Below are 21956 nucleotides of genomic sequence, written 5' to 3' on the forward strand. Positions count from 1 at the left end.
CTGAGGGGCTGTGAGCGCCGCCTGAGCCCTGCTGCCCGGGGGAGAGTGGCCCCCAGACCCAGTGAGGACACTGAGGCCAGAGTGGGTGGAGCTAGGCAAGATGCAGACTGGCTTCCGACCTCCTGTCTCCTTCTCTACCAGAAACGTGTGCTGGGGGAGGGGAGGTAAGAGCTTGAGGGCGGCCTCGGGAACCTGCCGCCCTGGCATCGTGGGCAGCCCTGCTCCTGGTTTCCTGGGGGCTACCTGGCTGCTGCAGGGGCAAGGGCAGCTCCACGGCATCAGCACTGCACGCCTGTGCGTGGGCGCCCCCCTCTGATGGCCCTGGGAAGCAGCAGATCCATAAGGAAGGGGCTGAGTGGGCCACATGAGGCGGGCACCTGGAACCGGGTCCTGGGCCCCTGAGGGAGCAGACCACAGAGAGGGAGGTGGGGAGGTCTCTCGATCTGCCTCAGTGAAACCCTGGCATCAGAGCCCCTTGCAGGCTGGCCTCCTACCCGAGGCGGATGGACCAGGGCTGGCAGGGAGCTCATTACTCTTTTTAAAAAAATATATATGTATTTTATTGATTTTTTTACAGAGAGGAAGGGAGAGGGATAGAGAGTTAGAAACATCGATGAGAGAGAAACATCGGTCAGCTGCCTCCTGCACACCCCCTATTGGGGATGTGCCCGCAACCAAGGTACATGCCCTTGACTGGAATCGAACCTGGGACCCTTCAGTCTGCAGGCCGACGCTCTATCCACTGAGCCAAACCAGCTAGGGAGAGCTCACTACTCTTAAGGCAGAAGTTTTCTTTTTGGATGAAAACAGTCTGGGCCTGACAGGTGGGAAGCAAGAGCCAGCATATGAATGAGCCAGTGTGGTGACCGTGAGCTGGGGTTACTGCGGGCTAGGCAGCCTCAGATGGGGCCTGCAGACCCTGCGGAGCCTCTGCTGCTGCCGGACCCCCTCAGCCAGGTGGGCAGCACATGACCTGCCTCACCCCCCCGCTCTCCTGCACAATCGCATCCTCTGCCTCAGGCTCCTTCCACCTACAGGCCTTTGCTTTGGCTTCTTCCTCCTCTTTTCCTCTGTCTGCCCCAATTCTGTCTCTTCTTTCATGCCACCTCCTCCAAGAAGCCTTCCCAGCTGCCAGCACTTAAAGGGCATGCCCCTTCCTCTGACTTTAGTAACTGCTCTCTGGTTGAGCTGGCCTTGCCCCACAGGCAGGCCTCTAAGTATCTGATAGAAGCCAGTAGTCCCTGCTCAGTGGGGTTCAACAGTGCCGAGCATGGGGCACCCGGGGGGTGGGGGGTGGGGAGGGCTCCACCCAAGGCTCTCCAGAACAGTGCACCCACACTCCAAGTCCTCGCACACACCGGGTCTGTGGAAGATGGTCTGTGTGGGGCCTCTCTTAGGAACCTTGTAGAAGGGAACTTATCAAGAGCAAAAGGGAAAACATGCTTTTATGAAATCCAGGAGTTCCTCTTGGAGGAGGAGTCCTAAGAGGCACAGACAAAATGAGATGTGCTTCAGTGGATTTTAACTACGACTATGTCTGTGGAGCAGGCAGGTGTAGGAGACAGGCATCATTTCTCCATTTAATGAGAGAGTAAGTTGAAGGCAGCCAGCCTTCGAGATCTGTCCAAAGTCACCAGCTGACTGGTGCCAGAACCAGGGCCAGAAGGTAGGTGTCAGCCTCTGGGCTATGTCAGAGATTTCTTATGCCACACGGCACTACGTCCTTAAGAGGCCTGCGGGCTGAATTCCAGGTGACTCGGCTTCCAACCCCATACGAGAGAGAAATTATTGCTCTAATCGAACTTGTTTTAACACCCAGAGTAATGCAATGGCCGTTGCCTAATGGGGTCAATGGTATGGATGAGTCCGCTGTGTGAAGCTCCGAGGGACATGCAGCTGCCCCAGGTTGCACTTATTCCAACTCCGGACGGGTAGTCACAGGCCTGAGCTGGAGCCCTGCCCTCCCTGCATACCCCCGAGGCGACTCCTCCTGGGGCACTGCCTGCGGGAGTGGGGGCACACACAGTGGCAGGTGGTCCGAGGCCCTCTGCTCAGGGGTCTGGTGCAAAGGGCCCAGGAGTGCACACACACAGTGACTCCTCTGAGTACTCAGGTCCTAGCTGGGCACTGCCAAGGCAAGCTGAGGTGAGGGCGCCCCAGGAGGGGACTGCTCTGGCCTGAGTATGTCTGTCCCACGTTTCAAAGTGGCCGGAAACTTTTCTCCCTCTTGAACTGGGATCTGGAAGGCCACCCAAGGGTTAAGGGAGGGTGGTCCCTGCAGGTGGAACTGGGCTTGAGATGGGGCCAGGAGGGGCTGGGACCGTTTCTCCCTGAAGATTCGGAACTCGGGCATTAGGCAGTGCGGGGGGGAGTCTTTGTGGGTGCACAGGGAGCCCTGACTCTGAACCTCGGGCTCTGAGGCCAGCTCCCCTACACTGATGATTCTGAGGTTGCTCCAAGGGTTCCTGGGTTGACAGGTGACCCTAGAGGTCACGCAGTCTAGTCCCTGGGTGCAGAGATGCCACCAAACAGGTACAGGAGTGCAGGTAGGGAGAAACTGGCAACCGGGCATGACACATGATGCTCACTGACTGGCCCAGGAGCTGGGAGGACCTCTGCCCACTGAAAGGGGCCTCTCCTTTATCTAGGGGAGATGGAACCCAGCCGCCCTGAAAGCAGTGAGTTCTAGACAAATGTGGCATTCTTTCTGGGTGTCTAAATAGTCCTGTCATCCTCCTTCCACTCCCCCAAACCCCCTCCACCCTACCCCTCGCCCCCCACTCACTCACTTCCTGATAAGTCACCGCCATGCATGCCAGGCATCCAGAATGCAGCCGATGCAGGTAGGTGTGGGTGAATGAAAGGTCAGGGGGAGGCGTGCCCACTGCAGGTGGGGAGGGCACTGGGGGCAGAGGTGGGGGGGGGGAGGGCGTGCAATGAACAGAGTCCTGTTCATTCTCCCACAGCTGCCCAGTAGGCCATGTGCTTGGTGCCCAATCTGAAACACAGGCCACGTGTCCTCGCCTGGGGAGCCTGCTCATCTCTGAACATAGAATCCAAATTCATAAATACCTACTGACCAATCCTTCTAGAACAGCCGTTCTCAACCTGTGGGTGGCGACCCCTTTGGCGGTCGAACGACCCTTTCACAGGGGTCGCCTAAGACCCTCCTGCATATCAGATATTTACATTACGATTCATAACAGGAGCGACATTACAGTTATGAAGTAGCAACGAAAATAATCTTATGGATGGGTCACAACATGAGGAACTGTGTTTAAAGGGCCAGAAGGTGGAGAACCACTGATCTAGAAGTTTGGAGCCCATCATGGCACTTGCAAAAGGAAGGAGAACATAGGGACAGGGACACAATCTCCCGCCCCGGCCTGCGCTCCCTGTGGCAGCAACCCCAGCTTCCAGCCTCCGGGGGGGTCGCGGTTCCATGTACCAATGGGTGGAGCAGGCTCCTGAGAGGAGGGCGGGGCCATGAGGCCTGAGGGGCAGGCTCCCTTTACAAGAGACACCTGTGTTCACCTAAACCCCCTGATTTTCTTCTGTGAGACATTTCCAAGCACAACATCCTACAACTCCTCCTAAGTGTCTCCCGGAAGCATGGCTTCTGTTAACCCCTCTGGGTCTCTCATCTCTTAGCTACAACAGGAATGGGTTGGATGGATCATTTGTAGAGCCTCCCTTTAGGTCTAAACTGTTCTATGATTTGTAATTAATCTTGGGATGCTACAGCTCAAGAACCAACAGTGGCTCCCAGTCCTACTTCACAAAGTTCAAACCCTTTGGCCTCTCAGGTTCCTACCTGCTGCAGCTTATAGACTGTCTCTGACTCTCCACTTACACCCCCGATTCCAGGTAAGGCAGTATCCCCGCTGTTCCTCACTTGCATCATTTCTTTGGGCCTTGGTTCATTATATCCCATCCTCCTACCCCACACAGAAAAGTTTGGCAGTTCCTAAAAAGTTAAACAGTCTCCATAGGATTCAGCAATTCCACTTCTAACTCTGTATCCAAAAGAATTGAAAGCAGGGGCTCAAACAGATACTTGAACTTGAATGTTCATAGCAGCGTTATTCCCAACAGCCAAAAGGTGGAAACAGCCCAAACACCTACCAACGATGAATGAGAGGACAAACAAAATGCGGCACAGACATAAAATGAAGCGTCACTCAGCCATGGAAAGGAAGGACATTCTGACACAGGGATGAACCCGAGGGCTTTATGGGACGTGAAAGAAGCCAGGCGCACAAGGACAACCATTGTAGATTCTACTGATCTGCAGTATGCATGGAGCATGCAAGTTCACGGGAGGTGGAGCGGAGGTTGTGGGGAGCTGGGAATCACTGTTTGGTGGCTACAGGAGTCGTTTGGGACAATGAGAGGGTGGTGGGGGTATATGGTGGTGATGGTTGTGCTTGGTGCCGCTGAACTAGGCACTTCAAAATGGTTAAAATTACACAATTGTGTTGCCTATATTTACCACAATTTAAAAAATCACCAAGTTGAAAAAAAAAACACCAAACGAAACAAACCAACAACAAAACTGCCCTTCACTCTCCTTCTTAACGCCTCCCTCTAGTGCAGTTCCCAGCGAGCCCTTCTCACTCTGCGAGGCCACGCGGCTGGGCAGGCCTCCGGGCCCCGCAAGCGTTTGTAGGGAACACCCTAGACTCCTTGGGGCCTTGAGGGTGTTGGGCCCAGAGGAGGACCTCGGCGATCACTCAAGACTGCTTGCTTCCCTTTGGAAGAGTGACCTGCTGCTGACCCCTCCCTGGCCGGGGTCCACCCCGCTCCCTCTGTGGTGGCTGGGAGCCTCCCTGGGAAGCCAGGGGCAGGGTGGTGAGCAGTTACATAACCCGCAGGGAGATTTTTTCCATCAGCTAGGGCCGTGCCAGCTTTCCAGCGGCGGCCGCGGCAGGTAGAGGCGCCCTGTCTGGGCCGGCCGTGCCCGGGCAGGGCAGCGATGCTGCGATCTGGAGCGGCTTAGCATAGCTCAGATTCCCGCCGGCGGCCGGGGGCCGGCCACTCGCTGAGCTGTGGACGGATCTGCCATCTCCTGCTGGCCTGCTCTGGGGAGGAGGAGGTGCTGGGGGTGAGCTGCCAGCCAGCCAGGGGTGACCCTCTGGGGCCCGGGACACCCGAGCCGGTCTTCTCCGATAACCCACTTATCTGCAGGCCTGCCTCGGCGTGGCAGCTTCAGACAGGGAAGCGCCCAACCAGGTTCTGTCAGGGGATTTGGCAGGAAAAATGAAGCCGGGTGGGGGGTGAGGGGGTGCAGGGAAGAGGACACAGCCTGGCAAGGGACCTGGGCGATGGTGAAACCATTCCTGACCTCGGTAAAGCTCCCGGCCCAGAGGTGGGAGGGGGCAGAACGCCGCTCCATCCCCTCTGCTGCCCAGGCTACTGCCCACCTTGGTCCCCCCTGAACTGAGGCGTCTGGAACCAGCCCCTGGATGCCTGCCGAACACCAACTAGGTGCTGCCACCGTGGGGGGGGGGGGGGGGGGGGGGCTACAGGACACAGTCACTGCCCCAGGACACCTGGGGACACAGTTTTGGAAAAGCCTGATAGGTAGGCTGCTGTCCTACTGACTGGGGCCCAAGTGATCATTTTCTTTCTTCTGCTTATTTTCAGATTAAAAACACAAAACGTTTTCCCCCCCTGATCAAGCCATGAGCTGATTCTGTCCCCCTGAACATCCCCAAGTTTCAGAGGGGCTTTCGATTTAGCACCTTCAGGAGCCCCCACGCCCTGCCTCCACGCCCCCACCCCCAAACCGCACAGTCAGAGAACGCTGGTCTGAATGCTCACTTTGAGACAGTCTGGCGGGGCCTTGAGTAAGACACCTAGTCTTGGGACTATACCCACACCTGCACAAGCGGAGAAGACGGAGGGCGGGCAGATGAACAGACAACGCCGTACACAGGCTCTGCCCCTGTGTGGTGTACAGCAGAGGCTCAGGAAGTGTTTGCTGAGGGACAGAAACGAGGACTGGGAGAAAGAAGGTAAAATTCACTCGTGCCGAAGCAAGTGTGGGTGACAAGCATGGCCAGGGGACACCGGGCTCCCCCCTCTGGGGTTCGGTGAGGTGGGCCAAGAGCCTTGGCACCAGCCAAGCATCGCTCTCCCCATCGGGGCACCGTGCCTGCCAAACGCCTGTGACAACCAGTCTCCCGTGACAGGTGAGGCAAGCCTGCCAGTGCCCACCCTGAGGGAGTGTGCGTGCTGGCTCTGCACGGCCCTCGCAGGACACGACCTTCAGCACGGGCACTGACCACTCACAGGGTGCTCGGGTGCCAGCCAGCAGGTGGGGGAGCCTGTTTTTTTAAAGAGATCTTTGGTAGGCCCGACGTCACCCTACTCCACCTGCCACAGGAAAGCTGCTGCCTGGCCCTGGCCCTTGCCCTCCCCTCCCCACTCCCAGCAGCAGTGGAGGAGCTGGGTGGGGGGGGGGCGGCCAGGGCTGCGCTCAGCTCAGGAATGAGCAGAACAATGTGCTGCTATCCCTGGGTATGCCCGGCGGGGCCAACAGTAAAATTAGTTTACATGCCTGGTGTGGGGAGGGAGGGAGGGAGGAGGTCCGATCAGGGGGAGAGGGTGCGAGGGGAGAGCGGAACCTTGGGCATAACAGCTTGGGGTTCACCTGGATAAAGCAAGCGGAGACGGGAAGGTATTGCCTCAGACCCCCTCGGCCCCGCAGTGGCCCAGAAAGCTCGGGGGCTCGGAGACCACGGGATGCTGTGCGATTATTCTAGATGGGTGGGTTATGGACTCCCCACTGACAGCTTCCTTCATGAGGCAGATTCCTGATTTTCTCGAGCTTCTGACCCTTAGAAGCTATTTGGGGCGGGGGGTTGGGGGGAGAGGGTGTAGTATGGCGTGGAGCCTGGAGCTTGGGTGCTGGGCTGACCACCCCATTCAGCCCGTCACTCTGGGTGGGGCTAGCAGGCTTGCGGAGCCACTGAAATGTAAATGTGGGGAAGGATCCCTCCCTGGGGAAGGAAGCCCATGTTCATGAAAGTCCTCAGGAGAGCGGAGAAGCCCATCACACACCAGGGAGCACTGGGTTGAGGGCCCCGCCCGCCCTGGCACAGGCACTTACTGGGCACCTATTCTGTACAAGTCGTGCTGCCAGGAGCTGGGGACCCATGAAAACTCAGCCAGGATTCCTGCCCTTAAGGTTACAACCAGGAGCTGGTTAGCACTCCAGGCACCCAGGTTAGTCCCTTCCTCCGTTCCTCGTAGCAGGCGTGGCCAGGATGCCACACCTCACGCCAAGGGAAGGGTTTGGCGTTTCTGGAGACCTTGAGACAAGCAGGAGAGGAAGACCCCCTATGACCGGAGTTAGAGGACCGGCCCAGGTTCTCTGCTCAGGCTACAGAGGGGGCGGATGTGTCACTCAAGCCCTGAAGATGGATCTTATACTCTGATTTACGGATAGGGGCAGCCGGACCAGAAAATCCCGAGTGCCCCTTTTGGCACGAAAACTTACAGTTACAATCATTCCCAGAGACCCCACGGAGGCCCTACCAGCCCCTGTCACCCTTCAATAGCGTTTCTGTCTATCGAATGCCCCGAGGTCAATTTTGTAAGAGGGTGTCTTCTGGAAGGTGCTGGCAGAGAGCCATTTATTTTTAAGTCTGTTTTTTTTAAATTTTTTTTTATTGATTAAGGTATTATAAATGTGTCTTTATCCCCCCATTGTCACCTCATCCCCCCAGTCTTGCCCTCACCCTCACCCCCTGTTGTCTGCGTCCATCGCTTATGCTTATATGCATGCATACAAGTCCTTTGGTTGATCTCTGGTCACATTCCAGATTCCGATTTTTGCGTTGTCTTTTCACAACAACCCTGCTGTGTTTGTGACTTGGTGTTTCTTTTCCCCCCTTCAAAACAAGGTACTGCATCCTTCTGTTAGAGGTGTTGTTGGCAACGGTTGCTAGGGAGAGCTGGGTTCAGTTACAGACACACTGATGCCTGCTCTAATAATACTTTGCTCTGCATAGCTCGGATGCAGACACCTCTTGGCTAAACAGGGCGCACGCATTTCAACAGAGGAGGCTTGAACTTGTACCACCCAAGCATAGCTTGGCGAGAAGCACTCCCCGAGCCCAACTGGACAGCCCGGGGCGGTGACGGGGCAGTGCTGGGCGGAGGGGGCTCGGGCCTCTGATTCCTGTCATTCCGAATGGCCCATAAAAAGAGGCATGCTCATTCTTCCCCTCCCCGTGAAACTGGAGCCCCGGCCCCATTATCGTTCAATTCCCTGGTGAGGATCCAGGCAGAGTTTTGGTGGTTTCTGTAACCCAGGGGCCCTGGGCAGCGCATTCTCCTGGAAGTCAGAAATCACCAAGCCACGTACTCCAGTGGGTGTGGGACTTCACAAATATGAAGAAGCCGGAAGCCGGGTGGGAAGGGTGGGGAGAGGCGGGCTGGGCAGCAAAGGGGATCACTCCCCAGCTTTCCCTGGGTGGCCTGGCCCCTGGCACAGCCTGGGAATGTGGGTGGAGAGTGAGGCCCTTTTCCTACCACATGTGATAACTGCTCTCACAAATATCTGAGGCCAAGAAAAAGGAACAGGACGGGGGAGAGGAGCTGAGGACAGAGAGAAATGGGGTCACTGAGAGAGGAGAGGCAGCTGGGGGCTCCGCCTGGTTCACTCGGAACCTCAGAACGATGGTGAGGAGCACGAAAAAGGGGCCCTGGGATGGCCCAGACCAGCTTCCTCATTGCACGGAGGGTAAACCGAGGACTGATGTCTCCCCCTTCGGCGTTCTCCTCCCAGCTCACCCACCTCGCTCAGCGGCGAGTCCAGTCCCTGGCACCTATGTATTGATTCACTTATAGGGAGACAGGCAGGACCAGCAGGCTCACAAGTGACAACAGTGCACAGTCAGGGCATCGCTGGGGTATCTTCCTGATAGTGGTGCTCAACCTGTCGCACCATAGATTCACCTGGGGGGTTCTTTAAAACAGGATGCCCATGTCCTGGCCAGTGTTGCTTAGTAGTTAGAGCGTCGGCCCGCATACCGAAGGGTTGTGGGTTTAAATCCCAGTCAGGGGCATGTACCTGGGACACAGGTTTGACCCCGGCCTAGTTGGGATGCGTGCAAGAGGCAACCAATTGATGTATCTCTCTTACGTCGATGTTTCTCTCTCTCTCCCCCTCCCTCCCTTTTCCACTCTCTCTCTACAAAGCAATGGGGACAATATCCTCGGGGGAAGATTAACAACAGCAACAGAAAGGAGACCCAGGCCCCATTCTGGGAGAGTGTAATCGGTGGTCTGGGGGAGGGGCCCTCCCGCATGTTTCGAAAGCTCCTTCCCACGCGAGTGTAATGGACAGCCAGGCTGAGTCAGGGGCCTGAGGAAAGCCCGGTACTCCCGGGCTGGATCCCACTCCCCACAATCGCCCGGACAACGCTGTGCCTCGGTCAGCCCGTCTGCGACACTGAGCCATCACCACGGCCGCCCAGTGCCCCATCACCGGCCAGCAGCGTCGGATGAGACGCTCAGGTCCACCAGGCCCACTGGATCAGAACCTGCAGTTCAGTAAAATCCCATGTGATTCACACTCATTCAAGGTGAGAAACTGATCGAATGTACACGCCTGATTGGCACATGACGGGCATTTAAGAAACGTCTGATTATCAGGTAGAATTTTACTTGTAAGAACACCACCAAGAGAACCACATCTCAGGCAAAATGACTGGAGAGCGTACTTTGCGCTGTGGGACTGGTGACAGGGGCCCACGGAGACCCTAGGCTGGGTCTCTGGCATCACCCTAGCTCATGAGGGCTGTGCCTCTGGCTTCCTTCAGATGCCAAAGCTGAGTCTGGCTGGGAAGGACTAAAGGTCCTGTGACCTCCCCCCGCCCCATTTCCCTCTCCACAGGGGCTGCACCCCCGCCTGGCAGGCAGCCCTCACACGCCTGCCAAGTGTCCACTCTATCAGAGCCTGCCCCGCCCTCCCGTGCTGCCAGCTCCCACCGCTGCAACCCAGGCGGCAAACGTGGTTGGCCAAGGAGGGCAACATCCAAAGCCAGCTGCCGGGAGCTGTGCTCCGCGGGCACTTCACACCCTGGGCCCTTCGCAGCCAGCGCCAAGCACTAAGCCGGGTCTCAGAACTGGGACGTGGTGGCAGCAGCCAAACCTGGCCCCATGAGGGGCATCTCAGAGGCCACCAAACTGAACCGGGGGCTGGCTGGGGACCCAGTGGCCGTGGCCTGGCGTGGAAGAAGCCGAGTGTGGACCTCAGAGGGAGGAAGGGGAGGGAAGGGCTCTGGGGCTGGGCCCAGGGCTGCCAGCAAAGGGATATAAATCAGATTCACCAGAAAATGAAAGCTGATGAAAAGAGAGATCCCTGTGGGTGTTAAGAAGGGGAAGGGGGCTGGATGAGCCATGCTCTCTCTTCTTGTACTCTGTGAGTCTGGGGTGGTGTGTGGCCAGGAGTTATGCCGCCTGGAAGCCTACACTCACCGGCCACTTCCTGAGCTGCGGAGAGGAGAGGCAGAGCCCACAGAGGCCCAGCCAGACATGGGTGGTGGCTTCCTGGGGCCTGGTAAGCGGGGTTTGGGGCGCCTGTAAGGAGCTGGGGTAACCTCACGCCAGCACATCCAGCCTGCCTTCCACAGGAGCCCAAGGGGCCTTGAACGGCGACTCAGGAGGTCCCAGTGCCCGGCTCATGCCCCTGGTTATGCTCTCTGAGGGGCCCCCTCCCCAGCGTACATGAAAGCTGGGGTTGGAGGTGGTGAAGAGGGGGAGGGGGAGGATATTTCCATTTCTAAATACCTGACCCACAAGTGCTCCACGCAGGCAAACGCCGTGGGAGGGACAGCTCTCCTCTGCCCAGAGACAAGGTGGCCTCAGTGGGGTTGGCACACCTTGAGCCACGAGATGGGGTGGGCCAGTTTCCGAGGACCAGGGGGACCCAGGACTGCCTCATGCCAGGGCCAGGCCGTGGGAGAGTGAGGAAGGAAGAGGCCATGTGGCCCCTCGCGGCCTCCCCAGCCCGAGTCATCTCCAGCAGCACAGAATCCGGAGGCCGCTGCCGAGTGCCAAGCGGCTGAGCTGGCCCAGGGAGAGCGCAGAGCCAAGCTCCGGCCGACGGTGTGAACCCGGTCGAGAAGCCCCGTTTCTCAGCTTTCAGCTGAGTCCTCGCTCTCTGTCCTGGTGTTTGCCAGCCGGTGTCTCTCAGCACAGCAGTTCCGCGAGAAGTCATTAGCGGGGGGCTGTGGAGAGGACTTCGCTGAGCTCAGTGCAGCCTAGCAGGTTCCCTTCCTCTGGCGTGGGCTAGTCCGCTTTGGACTAATGGAGAGGCCCGTGTCGGGCCACGGAGCCCCTTTAGTGGGTGAGCACTTGCAGGATTGATGCCTGTGGGACGCTGTGGGCGAGGCCGCAATAATCAGGGGTCCTTGGAAGACATGCCTGACCTGGGCAGGATCTTGGGGTGGGGGTCCCTTGGTCAGGGGGTGCGTGGTCAGGTGCATCATCCCAAGCCCTATATGTCTGTCTGCCACTGGCTTTGGCGAGGTTACCAGGATCTGGTCGCCACTGTCCAGAAACCTTGCCCTCTCCTGGCCCTTCTCAAGATAGGACAAAGGCCAAGGTCACAGGCCACAGGCCGATCCCATCCTGGACTCCCTGTGCCTGGGGTACGTGGCAGACAGGCGGCTCCCCGCTGCCACCCCCCACACGCTCCCGGGACATTCCGGCCCGCAAGGGACATGTCCAATGTGCAAATCCCTCAGGTAATGCGGGAATTCGTCACCAGGGGAGCGTGGGCGATCCAGGAATGGGAACCCGATCGGGCCCGGAGCTGGAGACGCAGCCCAGGCCGGCCAGCGAGGGCTCAGGTTGCAGTGAGCGGGCTCCTTGGGAAGAGGAGAGGACCGCGGGATGGAGCCCTCTGGGCCGTGCGTGGAGCGGGCTCCTGCCTCCCTGTTCGTAGGGGGAAGACAGCAGACCGTGGACCAGGTGGTTGAGACCAGGCGGCCATCTGTCCTAGTTCACACTTGGTGTCTGGATAGTCCCAGGGCCTGGCGTGACCACCATGCCCTGCTACCTGCTACCTATCCCTGACGCCACCAGTTCACCTACGACCACCTCTGACAGATGAGCTGGCAGCAGGCCCCCAGCTCCGCACTCGAGATGAAACTGTGCTGGGCTCAGTCTAAGTGCCCACGCTCACGCCTACTACACACTCACCCCAGTGAAACCATCGCGGAGCTCTGCCGCCGTGGAGGAAAAACCGAGGAGCCGACGAAGCTCCCGGGGGTGGAGGGTTTTGACTGGGAGAGCACCAAGGAACAAGACTATGAAATCACCAGGCTCCCCTCTTCCCCACGAGGGTTTCAGGAAGCTCAGAGCATCAGCAGACAGGCCAGACCTTCCCTGCTCAAGGCCCTTGTACCTTCTGCTCAGACCCACCTAAGCACCAGCTACAACCAAGGGCACCACCTCCAGGGGTGGGGACTGGGGGGCTGGTCCCGGAGAGGGGGAGCCAGAAGAGAGAGAAGTCCGCCGCAAGGTCGCGTCTACTCAGACGTGGAGAGGTCACAGCACAGGCTGGCTCAGACCACGAGCCAGCCCTCTTATCATGGAAATAGAAAGAGCAGAGGCCGGTTAAACATGACGCACCTATAAAAGCATACTGGGCCGCCGTCGCCATGGAGCCCTCACACAAACACACGTAAATCCGGCCACTCAGCCCTTGCCCCTTGAGTGCCTTCTTATTTTCTATAATTAATCGGGCAAGGGTGGAACCTGGGAAAAGTTCAACCGTGGTCAGAATTTGCAGCCTTCTCTCTAGTAATAACCCCAGGGGCGGGGAGGGGGGGCGCGGCCGGACGCAGCTGCCGGTGTCGGTTACCTGGAGCATGTTGAGCAGCAGGCTGCGGAACTTGGTCCCCTCCACCATGAAGAGCGCCATCTTGTCGCAGAGCTTGGCGGCCGTGAAGGCGAAGCTGCGGTCGGACACGGCCTTCTGGTAGATGGTGCGCACGATCTCGCCCAGCATCTCCTCCGAGTTGGTCGAGTTCTGCGCCTCCTCCATGAAGGTGCTGAGCTTGGCGTCCACGTCGCTGCTGTTGTTGCGCATGCTGTTCAGGATCTCGATCAGCTTGTCCATCTTGTTCTGCTGCGGGGTAGGGGGCTCCACGGCCACCTCGTCCTGGGGGCAGGGAGACAAACCGAGGCGGCCTGAGTGGAGCCGAGGTTGTGTGTGCGTGTGTGTGTGCGTGCGCGCTGGGGGAGTGGCCCATACGGGAAGTGTGCCGCCCCCAGAAAGGACCCAGCCCTACCTTCTAGAACCCCGTCTGGTTCCCCACAGGAATGCTGACCTGCACCAAGGACCCTCAGCCCCACGCTCTCTGCCACCCTTGTCTCTGGCCCCTGCGACATCCCTTCTAGCGAGCCCCATCTCTCACCCAGGATTCTCACGTGTATGGGTTCTGTTTGCCTACGTGCCCATCAAAGGTCTCAATCCAGAAATGGTTTAATAGGGCTCACAGAAGATGCAATAAGATAACAAATAAAAAACTGGGCCAAAGCCCTGACCAGTTTGGCTCAGTGGATAGAGTATCGGCCTTCGGACTGAAGGGTCCCAGGTTCAATTCTGGTCAAGGGCATGCACCTTGGTTGCAGGCACATTCCCAGTGGGGAGTGTGCAGGAGGCAGCTGAATTGAAGTTTCTCTCTCATCGATGTTTCTAACTCTTTATCCCTCTCCCTTTCTCTCTGTAATAAAATATATTTTTTTAAAAAATTGGGTCAAAGAGCAAACGAGGGCAGGAAGACTAGGTGGGGAAGGAAGGTGGCATCCAAAATGCTTGCTACGCTGGTCAGATGCGCCCATGGAGTAGCTCTAGGCTCCTAGGGCCCACAGTGGTTGTGTTCTCTGGGTGTAAGGTTCCCTGTGGACACGGCCATGGCCACACTTCGTGTCCTATGGCGACGGCTGGACTTCTACCCACAAACACTACACACCAAGGAGCCCTCCTATGTGTCACCACCACGAGGGGCACTTCTAGAAGGGGAATCTCAGGCAGAAGCCTACACCCTCCTGAGGTTTCAATGCCACGGCCCCAGAGGCAGGCGGGAGGAGGGAGAATGGCACCTGACAGTCGCAAAAGTACTTTCTCAAACACCGGCCGGTGGCCGGGAGTGTGAGGGACTTAACTGCGGGGGGTGTGAGGGCAGGTGACGGGCAGGATCAAGGGCAGAAGGAAGGTCTGCACTGGCCTCTCTGTTCTCAACAAGGAGAGCTCTGGGCCGGGGCACGGACGGAGGTCCCGGAACCTGCTCTCTGCTTCCAGTGTGTGGCTGGGGAAGTGGCCGTCACTCCCGCACCTCCTATCGCCCCCAGGCACGGACTCTTCCTCCCCTCCCCTCCCCTCTTCGGCTGAGGTCTGGTACCCCATGCCCGCTTGAGGGGCCAGAATGTGCTGGAGGGGTTCATGCAGGTGCCAGGAGTCCCCAAGGCAGTGGTGGCTCCTGCTTCTCTCCACGGGGTGCCCCAGGACCTCAAACCCGAGCCTGCCTGTCAATGCGCCTACCTCACCGTCCTCCCTGGTGGAGAGAACAATAAAAATGCAATTACCGGTCCCTTTTCCTTCAGCCTCCGCCGCAGCCTGTCTTTAGAAGACTGGAGCAGGGTGACTTTGGGCCGCTCCCCGATGCGCTCGGGGGTAACACTGTCTTTACGCTTTGCCTCGGCCTCCGGGGCTCCCGGCTGCTGTGGCGGCAGCCTCTCAGAAGCTGCTGGGGCCGGGCCATCGGGGCTGCAGGGGGGCTCGAGGCCACTGTGCCCGGTGTCCCCCAGGGCGTCCTCCAGCTTGGGGCTGCCCACGGTCACGGTCTCTTTAGCACTGCGGTGGGTGCCTGCCTCTCCCTTGTCGCCCGGTGGGTGCTTCATGTTGCCATGGTGCCAGCGCCGGTTCTGGCTGTAGCCGTGATGGGTGGGCCTCCCTGAGGGGTGGGGTGCCGAGCCCCCCTGGTAGGACTTCTGATGGTCCCTGTTGTGTTTGGCACTGCCTGGCTGGTGGTCGCTGTGCTGCTGGGGCTTGCTCCCTCCTGGAGGTCTCTGCTGCCGTCTGCAAACCACAGAAAAGACAGAGAGGGTCACTGGGTGGGCCGTGCAGGGGCCCTGCGTCCAAACACGAAGAGAGGAATTTACCGAGTTGCTCATTTAGTCATTCTTTCAACACCCCTGCTGGGTGCCTCCTGTGTGCCAGGCTCTGTGACAGGGCCTGGGGATACAGCAGGGAACGAGATGACAGGTCCCTGAGATCACAGAGGAGTTAAGTCAATCCTTGGCTAAAATAAGTATTTTATTCCCCTGGTAGACTATGCATTAGCACATGTGCGGGGAATACACTTAAAACGATACAATAGCTGTGCAGTGAGCCCTCCTAACTCTGTCTGCAGCCACCCGGTGTCCTCTTGAAGCGCCTGTTGTCATTTTGTGAATCTTCCAAACGTATTCGATACGTGTCCTGGCAAAAATGTGTACACAGACCTGCATCTGATAACAACTATCCTGTTAATGACTTAACAAAAAAATCCTCAACCAAGGACACGCTGAGAGACAGGAAGGGAGAAGGAGAGAGAGAGAGAAATATCAGTGTGAGAGAGAAACATCCATTGGTTACAGGGGCTCAAACCCGCAACACAGGTATGTGCCTGACAGGGAGTGGAACAAGCAGCCTTTCAGTTCACAGGACAATGCAACTCAACCAACTGAGCCACGCTGGCAGGGCTCCTGGTAATGACTGCTTACCATTAACGACTCTTGAAAAGCTGTATCATTTGTTAAACAACTTTCTTTTTGATACACTGACATTTTTACCCCCAAACCCAGTAGCAAAATCTACACTAATAAAAGAGAAAGATGCAAACTGACCATACCATTGCAATGCCCACCAGCCAATCAGGAGTATGCAAATTAACCCAACAAAGATGGCAGGTTAATTTGCATACACAGGTGCTGAGCGGTCAGGGGCAGGGTGGGACGCTTGTGTTGTTGCCATGGTGATGACGTAGGTGTTCCACACCACCCCAGCCCGCTCCAGCCTCTGGGCAGCGTGGGAAAGCGGAAAGGAGGCTCCGGCCAGAGCGAAGGCGGTGCTGGCAGCCAGGGAAAGGAAGGCCCATTCTTGTACAAATCTTCGTGCATCGGGCCTCTAGTATGCTATCAACAGTTGTTATAAGCTGAATTGTGCTCCTCCCACCTCAATTCATGTGTCAAAGCCCCAACCCGCAGAACCTCAGAAGTGACTGTATGTGAAGATAGGCCCTTTCTAAAGGTGATTCAGTTAAAATGAGGCTGTTAGGATGGAGCCCAATCCAATGTGACTACTGTCTTTATTTTTAGAATTTTTACTTATTGATTTGAGAGGGGGGCGCTGAGCTCCCCTGGTAGGACTTCTGATGGTCCCTGTTGTGTTTGGCATTGCCCAGCTGGTGGCTGCTGTGCTGTTCCACTTACTTATGCATTCATTGGTTATTCCTGTATGTACTCTAACCGGGGATCGAACCCGCAACCTGATAGGAATGCTGCTCTAACCAACTGAGCTACCTGGCCAGGGCATGGCTGTTGTCTTCCTAAGAGATTAGGACAGACGTGCTCACGCACAGAAGAATGATCACATGAGTTCACAGTGAGAAGGTGGCCATCTGAAAGCCAAGGAGAGAGGCCTCAGAGGAAACCAAACCTGCCGACACCTTGATCTTGGAGCTCCAGCCCCCAGAACTGTGAGAAAATAAATCCCTGTTGTTTAGCCACCCAGACTGTGGTATATTGTTATGGCAACCCAAGCTGATGAACACAGAAGTGATATTTAGCATAATGGTCTTATGCAAAGACAGGCTCACTGATTTACTTGACACAACACTTCCTAAGCAGAGCATACCGTAGGGGACAAATCTGAGGAGTGTGCCATGGGGCAAACCAAATCTTTTGATTTGTGGATTGAAGGCAAGCGAGTGGGGGGTGCATTTCAGTGATCTCTCAGTCTTGTGCACAGGGATCTTCCGTCCCCGGAAGCCCTGTGCTCCGTCTCATTCTGTGCCATGGCTCATGTGAGTGCTGCTGGAGAACAAGATAACCATGAGCCTCTCAAAAGCTGTACAGTCAGAAAGACGTTACCTTCTAAAAAACGAGGCCCGCCCCATCCTCAGCGACCTTCCCGGCATTGCATTTTATGAATGGATTTTATGTATTCTCTCTCAAATCATTATCACTTATATAAACTCAACTGGAATGTTCATCTGATAATTTTGTCTCTGTGAAAATTTAGGGGTACCTTGGGCTGGGGTTAAACACCATTTTCCCATTAAAATGAACTAAATATATATATTTTTGATAAAATTTTTTTTAAAAAAAGCTTTATCTAAGTGGCAGGGTTTTCAGGGAAAATTAGTTGTTAAGTAAGGGACAAGGGTATGGCGTTCATTTTGTTTCCACACAAATGATAACCTGTAATACACTGTGTACAGCAGTCCCCCCCTATCCGCAGGGGAGATATGCCAAGACCTCCAGGGGCTGCCTGAACCCTCTAGACACTGTGTGGCCTTCCCCTCGTTACATGCAACATTTTCACTTACAGGAAGCACTTCCCGGCTTCTCTGTGGCATATCCAAACGGCCAGCAGCACGGCTCTTGCACTTTGGGGCCATTGTTAGGTAAAATAAGGGTCGCTTGAACAGGAGCACGGAGATGCCGTGCCAGTCGATCTGATAACCGAGGTGGCTACCTAGTGACTCAGTGGTGGTGGGGGGCACCGATGCATGGAGACACTGAACAAAGGGGCGATTCACGTCCAGGGCGGGATGGAGTGGTGGGGTGGCGCGAGATTTCATCACGCTACTTAGAATGGTGTGCAACTTAAAACGTATGAATTGTTTATTTCTGGAATTTTCCATTTATATTTTCAGACCAAGGTTGACCCCGGGTAACTGAAACTGTGGAAGTGGAGACCGTGGGTAAGGGGGACTGCTGTATTGGAAGCAGACATCCACATGGCTTTGGATGGAAATGTGACAGTTGGTTACAAAAGCCTCTATGTGACATGCAAACCGCCGGGACGCGCACTGTCAATTCCACTGGCGGCAGTTTACGAAGGAAATAATCCAGGACGTGCATAGGGATGCAGGTACGAGGATGCTCCTGACGGCCATGCTTGCAGCAGCAAAAAACAACGTGGAGCAATTAAGAACTCGGTGGAGGAGTTCAGTCTTGTTGATGGAAGAGAGCACGTGCGGTAATGTGCGCAGCACGAGGCCATTTTTTTTAAAGGCAAGTATTTATACACATAGAAAAATCTAGAAGGATGCACGCCGAAATGTTTAACAGTGGCTTTCGAAACGAACATGCATTTATTTTTCTAAACTTTTTATTGTGAGGTAATTATAGATTTCCCACACAGCTGTAGGAAATATGGCAGAGAGATCTTTGGTATCCCCTGCCCAATTTCTTTCCGTGGTAACATCTTGCAAAACTATAGGACGGGATTTTTTTTTGACATGGATACAGCCAAGGTACAGCACCTTTCCATCACCACAAAGATCCTTCATATCCCCCTTTAAGAGTCACACCTGCTTCCCTCCCACCACCCCTCCTTCGTCCCTGGGAACAACTAATCTGGTGTCCATTTCTACAATGTTGTCATCTCCAGAATGTCACATAAATGGAGTCAAAAGTCCATTGGGGTTGACTTTGTCCCCTCAGAATAATTCCTGGAGATTCATCCACGTGGCTGTGTGCATCAACAGTTCATTCCTTTTCACTGGTGACTAGTCTCCCATAGTGTGGATGGACCAGTGAGTTTAACCATTTACCCATGGAAGGACATCTGGCTGTTTCCCGTTATTGGCTCTCATGCACAAAGCCGCTAGGAACACGTGTGTACAGGTTTTGGGGTGGACATAATTTTTATTTCTCTGGGATAAAATGGTGCCTGGGAGCACCACCGCTGGGCCCTAGGGTAGCTGCGTATTTAGTTTTTTACGAGAAAGCTGAACTGTTTCCCAGAGAGGCTGTACTGTTTGACAAGCCCATCAGCACTGCAGGAGACGTTCCCAGGCACTGCCTCGTTGGATACCTTTTCAGCCCCACCCTTTTCCGCGTCTCCTTTCTGGACTCCAAGGACAGTTTGTTCTTTTTCAGTCCATTTTCTCTCTGTGGCTCAGCCTGGATCGTTCCTACTGCTCTGCCTTCCAGGGCACCAGCTCTTCCCTGGGTTCCCTCTGTGCTGCTGTTGAGCCTACCCATTGTTTTCATTTAACTATTAAGTTTTCATTTGGTTCTCTGTTATAGCTTCTATTTCTTTGCCAAGATCTATGTTTCACTTTGTTTCGAGTGTGTTCCTCATTGTGCTTTGCAGCATTTTGACTAGTATGTTGGCTGCCTTAAAATCTTAGGTGATTCTAACATTTCTGTCATCTCAGTATTGATGTGTATTGTCTCCTTTCATTCAGCTGAGATTTTTCTGGGTATGACAAGAGGCTGTCAGTTGAAACCTGGACATCTTGGGTATTCTGCTCTGAGACTCTGGACTTGATCAAACCTTTCATCTGGTCTCCTCTGACCTTGCTCTGGTGGTGGAGAGGGCCATCCCGCCCCAGGGCTGCCAGGAGGGGGGTGGAGGTCAGGCTCTCCCTGGGCTTTCTCTGCCACCCCAAGGGGGTCCTCTTCACTGCTGGCAGGGGTGGGAGTTCTGGGTGCCCACAGGGTGTCTGGTCCACCCTCTTGAGGAGGGTGGAGTCTCAGCCCCTCACTTGGCCTTTGCTGGCATGGGTGCGGGTGGAGTGAGTATTTTCTGGGGCATTTGCCTGGAGTAGAGCAGCTATTGTCTACATTTCCTGTCTTATGACGATGCCCCTTTCCTGGTCCTTCGGCTACGAAGGGCAGGCTTCTGTTTGGGCTTTTGGGGTCTGCCTGTGCCTACTGGCATTTTGGGTTGCGGCTTCTTTAGCTCCAAGTCTAGGATTTATGAGGCCAAGAGAAAAGCTCAAGCAAGTCACCACCGTGTCACCTTGGGTATTCTGCTACGAGACTCTCCACCTTTCGGAGCCCTCTTACGCTTGTTTTGATAATGTCCAGGGGCTTCATTGTATTATTTTAGTAATTTAAGAGTCATTATAGAAACATTTACAGCTGCCTGGTATGCTGATCTGAGTGCGAGGCCTGCGTGGTATTTTCATCCTTGTCAGGGTTCGATCTCAGTGAGCCTAATGCTTTAAGTTCCGGACGATGGTCAGATTGATTGACAGCAGGGGAGGGATCACCAGCGTGGACACCCAGGGAAGAGATGGGCCCCATCAGCAAAGCCAGTCACTGAGTCAGGCTCCTCCCAGGGGTCACCACTGGCCGCCAGAGGAATTCGATGGTCAGCCACCTCCCCCGGGCACCACACGCCTGTGACTTTGGTGAATTCTCCCTACGTATATTTTTAAATTACTTTTAATTAATTGGCCCTTTCCCTTTCCACTCTCTTTGCTCTTCGAGCGTGAGTAATTTTTAAGCCCAGAGAAGCACTTTGGAAATTCCCTGGCAGATAATGCTTGATTCTTACAGCTTTTGTCATCCTTATTTAGAATTTCTGTGGTGCCTGCAGATATGGCCCAAGGATGCCCCCCAGAGAGTGGCTGACCCAGCCCTTCCCAGCATTTGTCTCGAAACTGTCTGGATTCCCAGTTCCTGTATCAGGGATTTCCCTCTCTCTTCCTCAAATCCGCCCCCTCCCCCCAGTCAAACAAACAAAAAAAAAAAACTTCCCTCTACCTGGAGGAGGAAGGGGTAATTTTTACATGGCTGGGGGAGGTGGGGTGTTGTCAAAGGCTCAGAAAAAATTCAGCTAGGTCTTTGCAAAGCTTCTGCTGTTTCTTCCCGGAATTTGTTTGTTTTTCTTTTGGGGGGGGGGGTGCTAGAATTCCATGTCCTCCTAGTTCAAAAGACCTTGGAGCCAGCCAGCCCTGTCAATACAGCAAAGACCAAGAATGCCCAGTTGCTGGGCAATAATGGGTCTTCTCAGGCTCACTCTGTCTGGTGGCAGGATGATGTCTGCGGCTGGGAGTCCACCCTCCAGGGCCCCCTCCTAACTGGGCAGGCCAGACTGACGGAGTCAAACGGAGAAAGGCTGATATGGTGCTGGGCAGTACGTAAGGTTAGCTGGGTGGGCCCTAGGAGGGTAGGAAAGAGCCAGATGCCATGGAGGCAAAGGGCACGAAACCTCTTCTCCCCTTTCCTCCTTCCTGCTCCAGGCCCTGCTTTGTTCTCTGTGGGGAGGCGGGTCAAGACCTTCTTCCCATTTTACAGATAAGCCAACTGAGGCTCAGTAAGGTGCAGTCTCACACAAGAGGGCCTTGCAGAGGCTCCCAGAAGCGTGCCCAGCCTGTCAGCGCATCACAGCACACAGCGCCCACTCGCTCTCACATCCAGCCCTCTTGGGAGAGCAAGACTGAATGACAACTGAGACCTGCTATGGTGACAGCCCTGTGAGGCCCACATCCTTGACCTGGAAAAGGGCTGTGAGGGCCCAACCCATTGGAACAGACTTGGGGCTGGGCCTTGGTCCCTGACAATGGAGACCCATGCTTCCCTGCTCTGGCCATTCACAAACATTTGTCAGCTGCCTGAGCTGCCAAAACCAGCTCCTCTCTCCCCTGTGTTAGCTGGCCCGGGGCTTCGGCGGTACCTTCCTCCAGGTTCCAGCTGGCCGCTCACCAGGAAACCTGTGGGTTTAGGTTTGGCTGGGCTGGGGAGACGCTGCCTTTGCTCCCAGCAGCCGGGGAAGAAAGGAACACTTGGTGTCGGATACACGGACATGTGGGTCCGGGTTTTGGAGACACCCTAGACATGCAGTCCTCGGCCCTACAAGCAAACGAGGGGGTGGGGATCCAGCCCGAAGCCTGCCTATTATGCTCCAATCTCTCTGGGGAGGCTTT

At 55.6% G+C, this 21956-nt stretch overlaps 1 protein-coding gene across 3 annotated transcripts in view; it reads right to left on the minus strand.

Moving 5' to 3' along the window:
• CTIF (CBP80/20-dependent translation initiation factor) overlaps nt 1-21956 on the minus strand; it is a 183110-nt gene that overhangs the window by 74553 nt on the left and 86601 nt on the right. For all 3 annotated transcript variants that reach the window (XM_006763644.1, XM_015563838.1, XM_015563839.1), the window contains 2 exons: nt 14611-15103; nt 12884-13183 (listed from right to left, as the gene is read on the minus strand). In XM_006763644.1, the coding sequence (XP_006763707.1) occupies nt 12884-13183; nt 14611-15103 (793 nt within the window). The remainder of the gene's footprint in view (nt 1-12883; nt 13184-14610; nt 15104-21956) is intronic.

This window comes from Myotis davidii, unplaced genomic scaffold, assembly GCF_000327345.1.
Source record: "Myotis davidii unplaced genomic scaffold, ASM32734v1 scaffold378, whole genome shotgun sequence".
NCBI classification, from domain to species: domain Eukaryota; kingdom Metazoa; phylum Chordata; class Mammalia; order Chiroptera; family Vespertilionidae; genus Myotis; species Myotis davidii.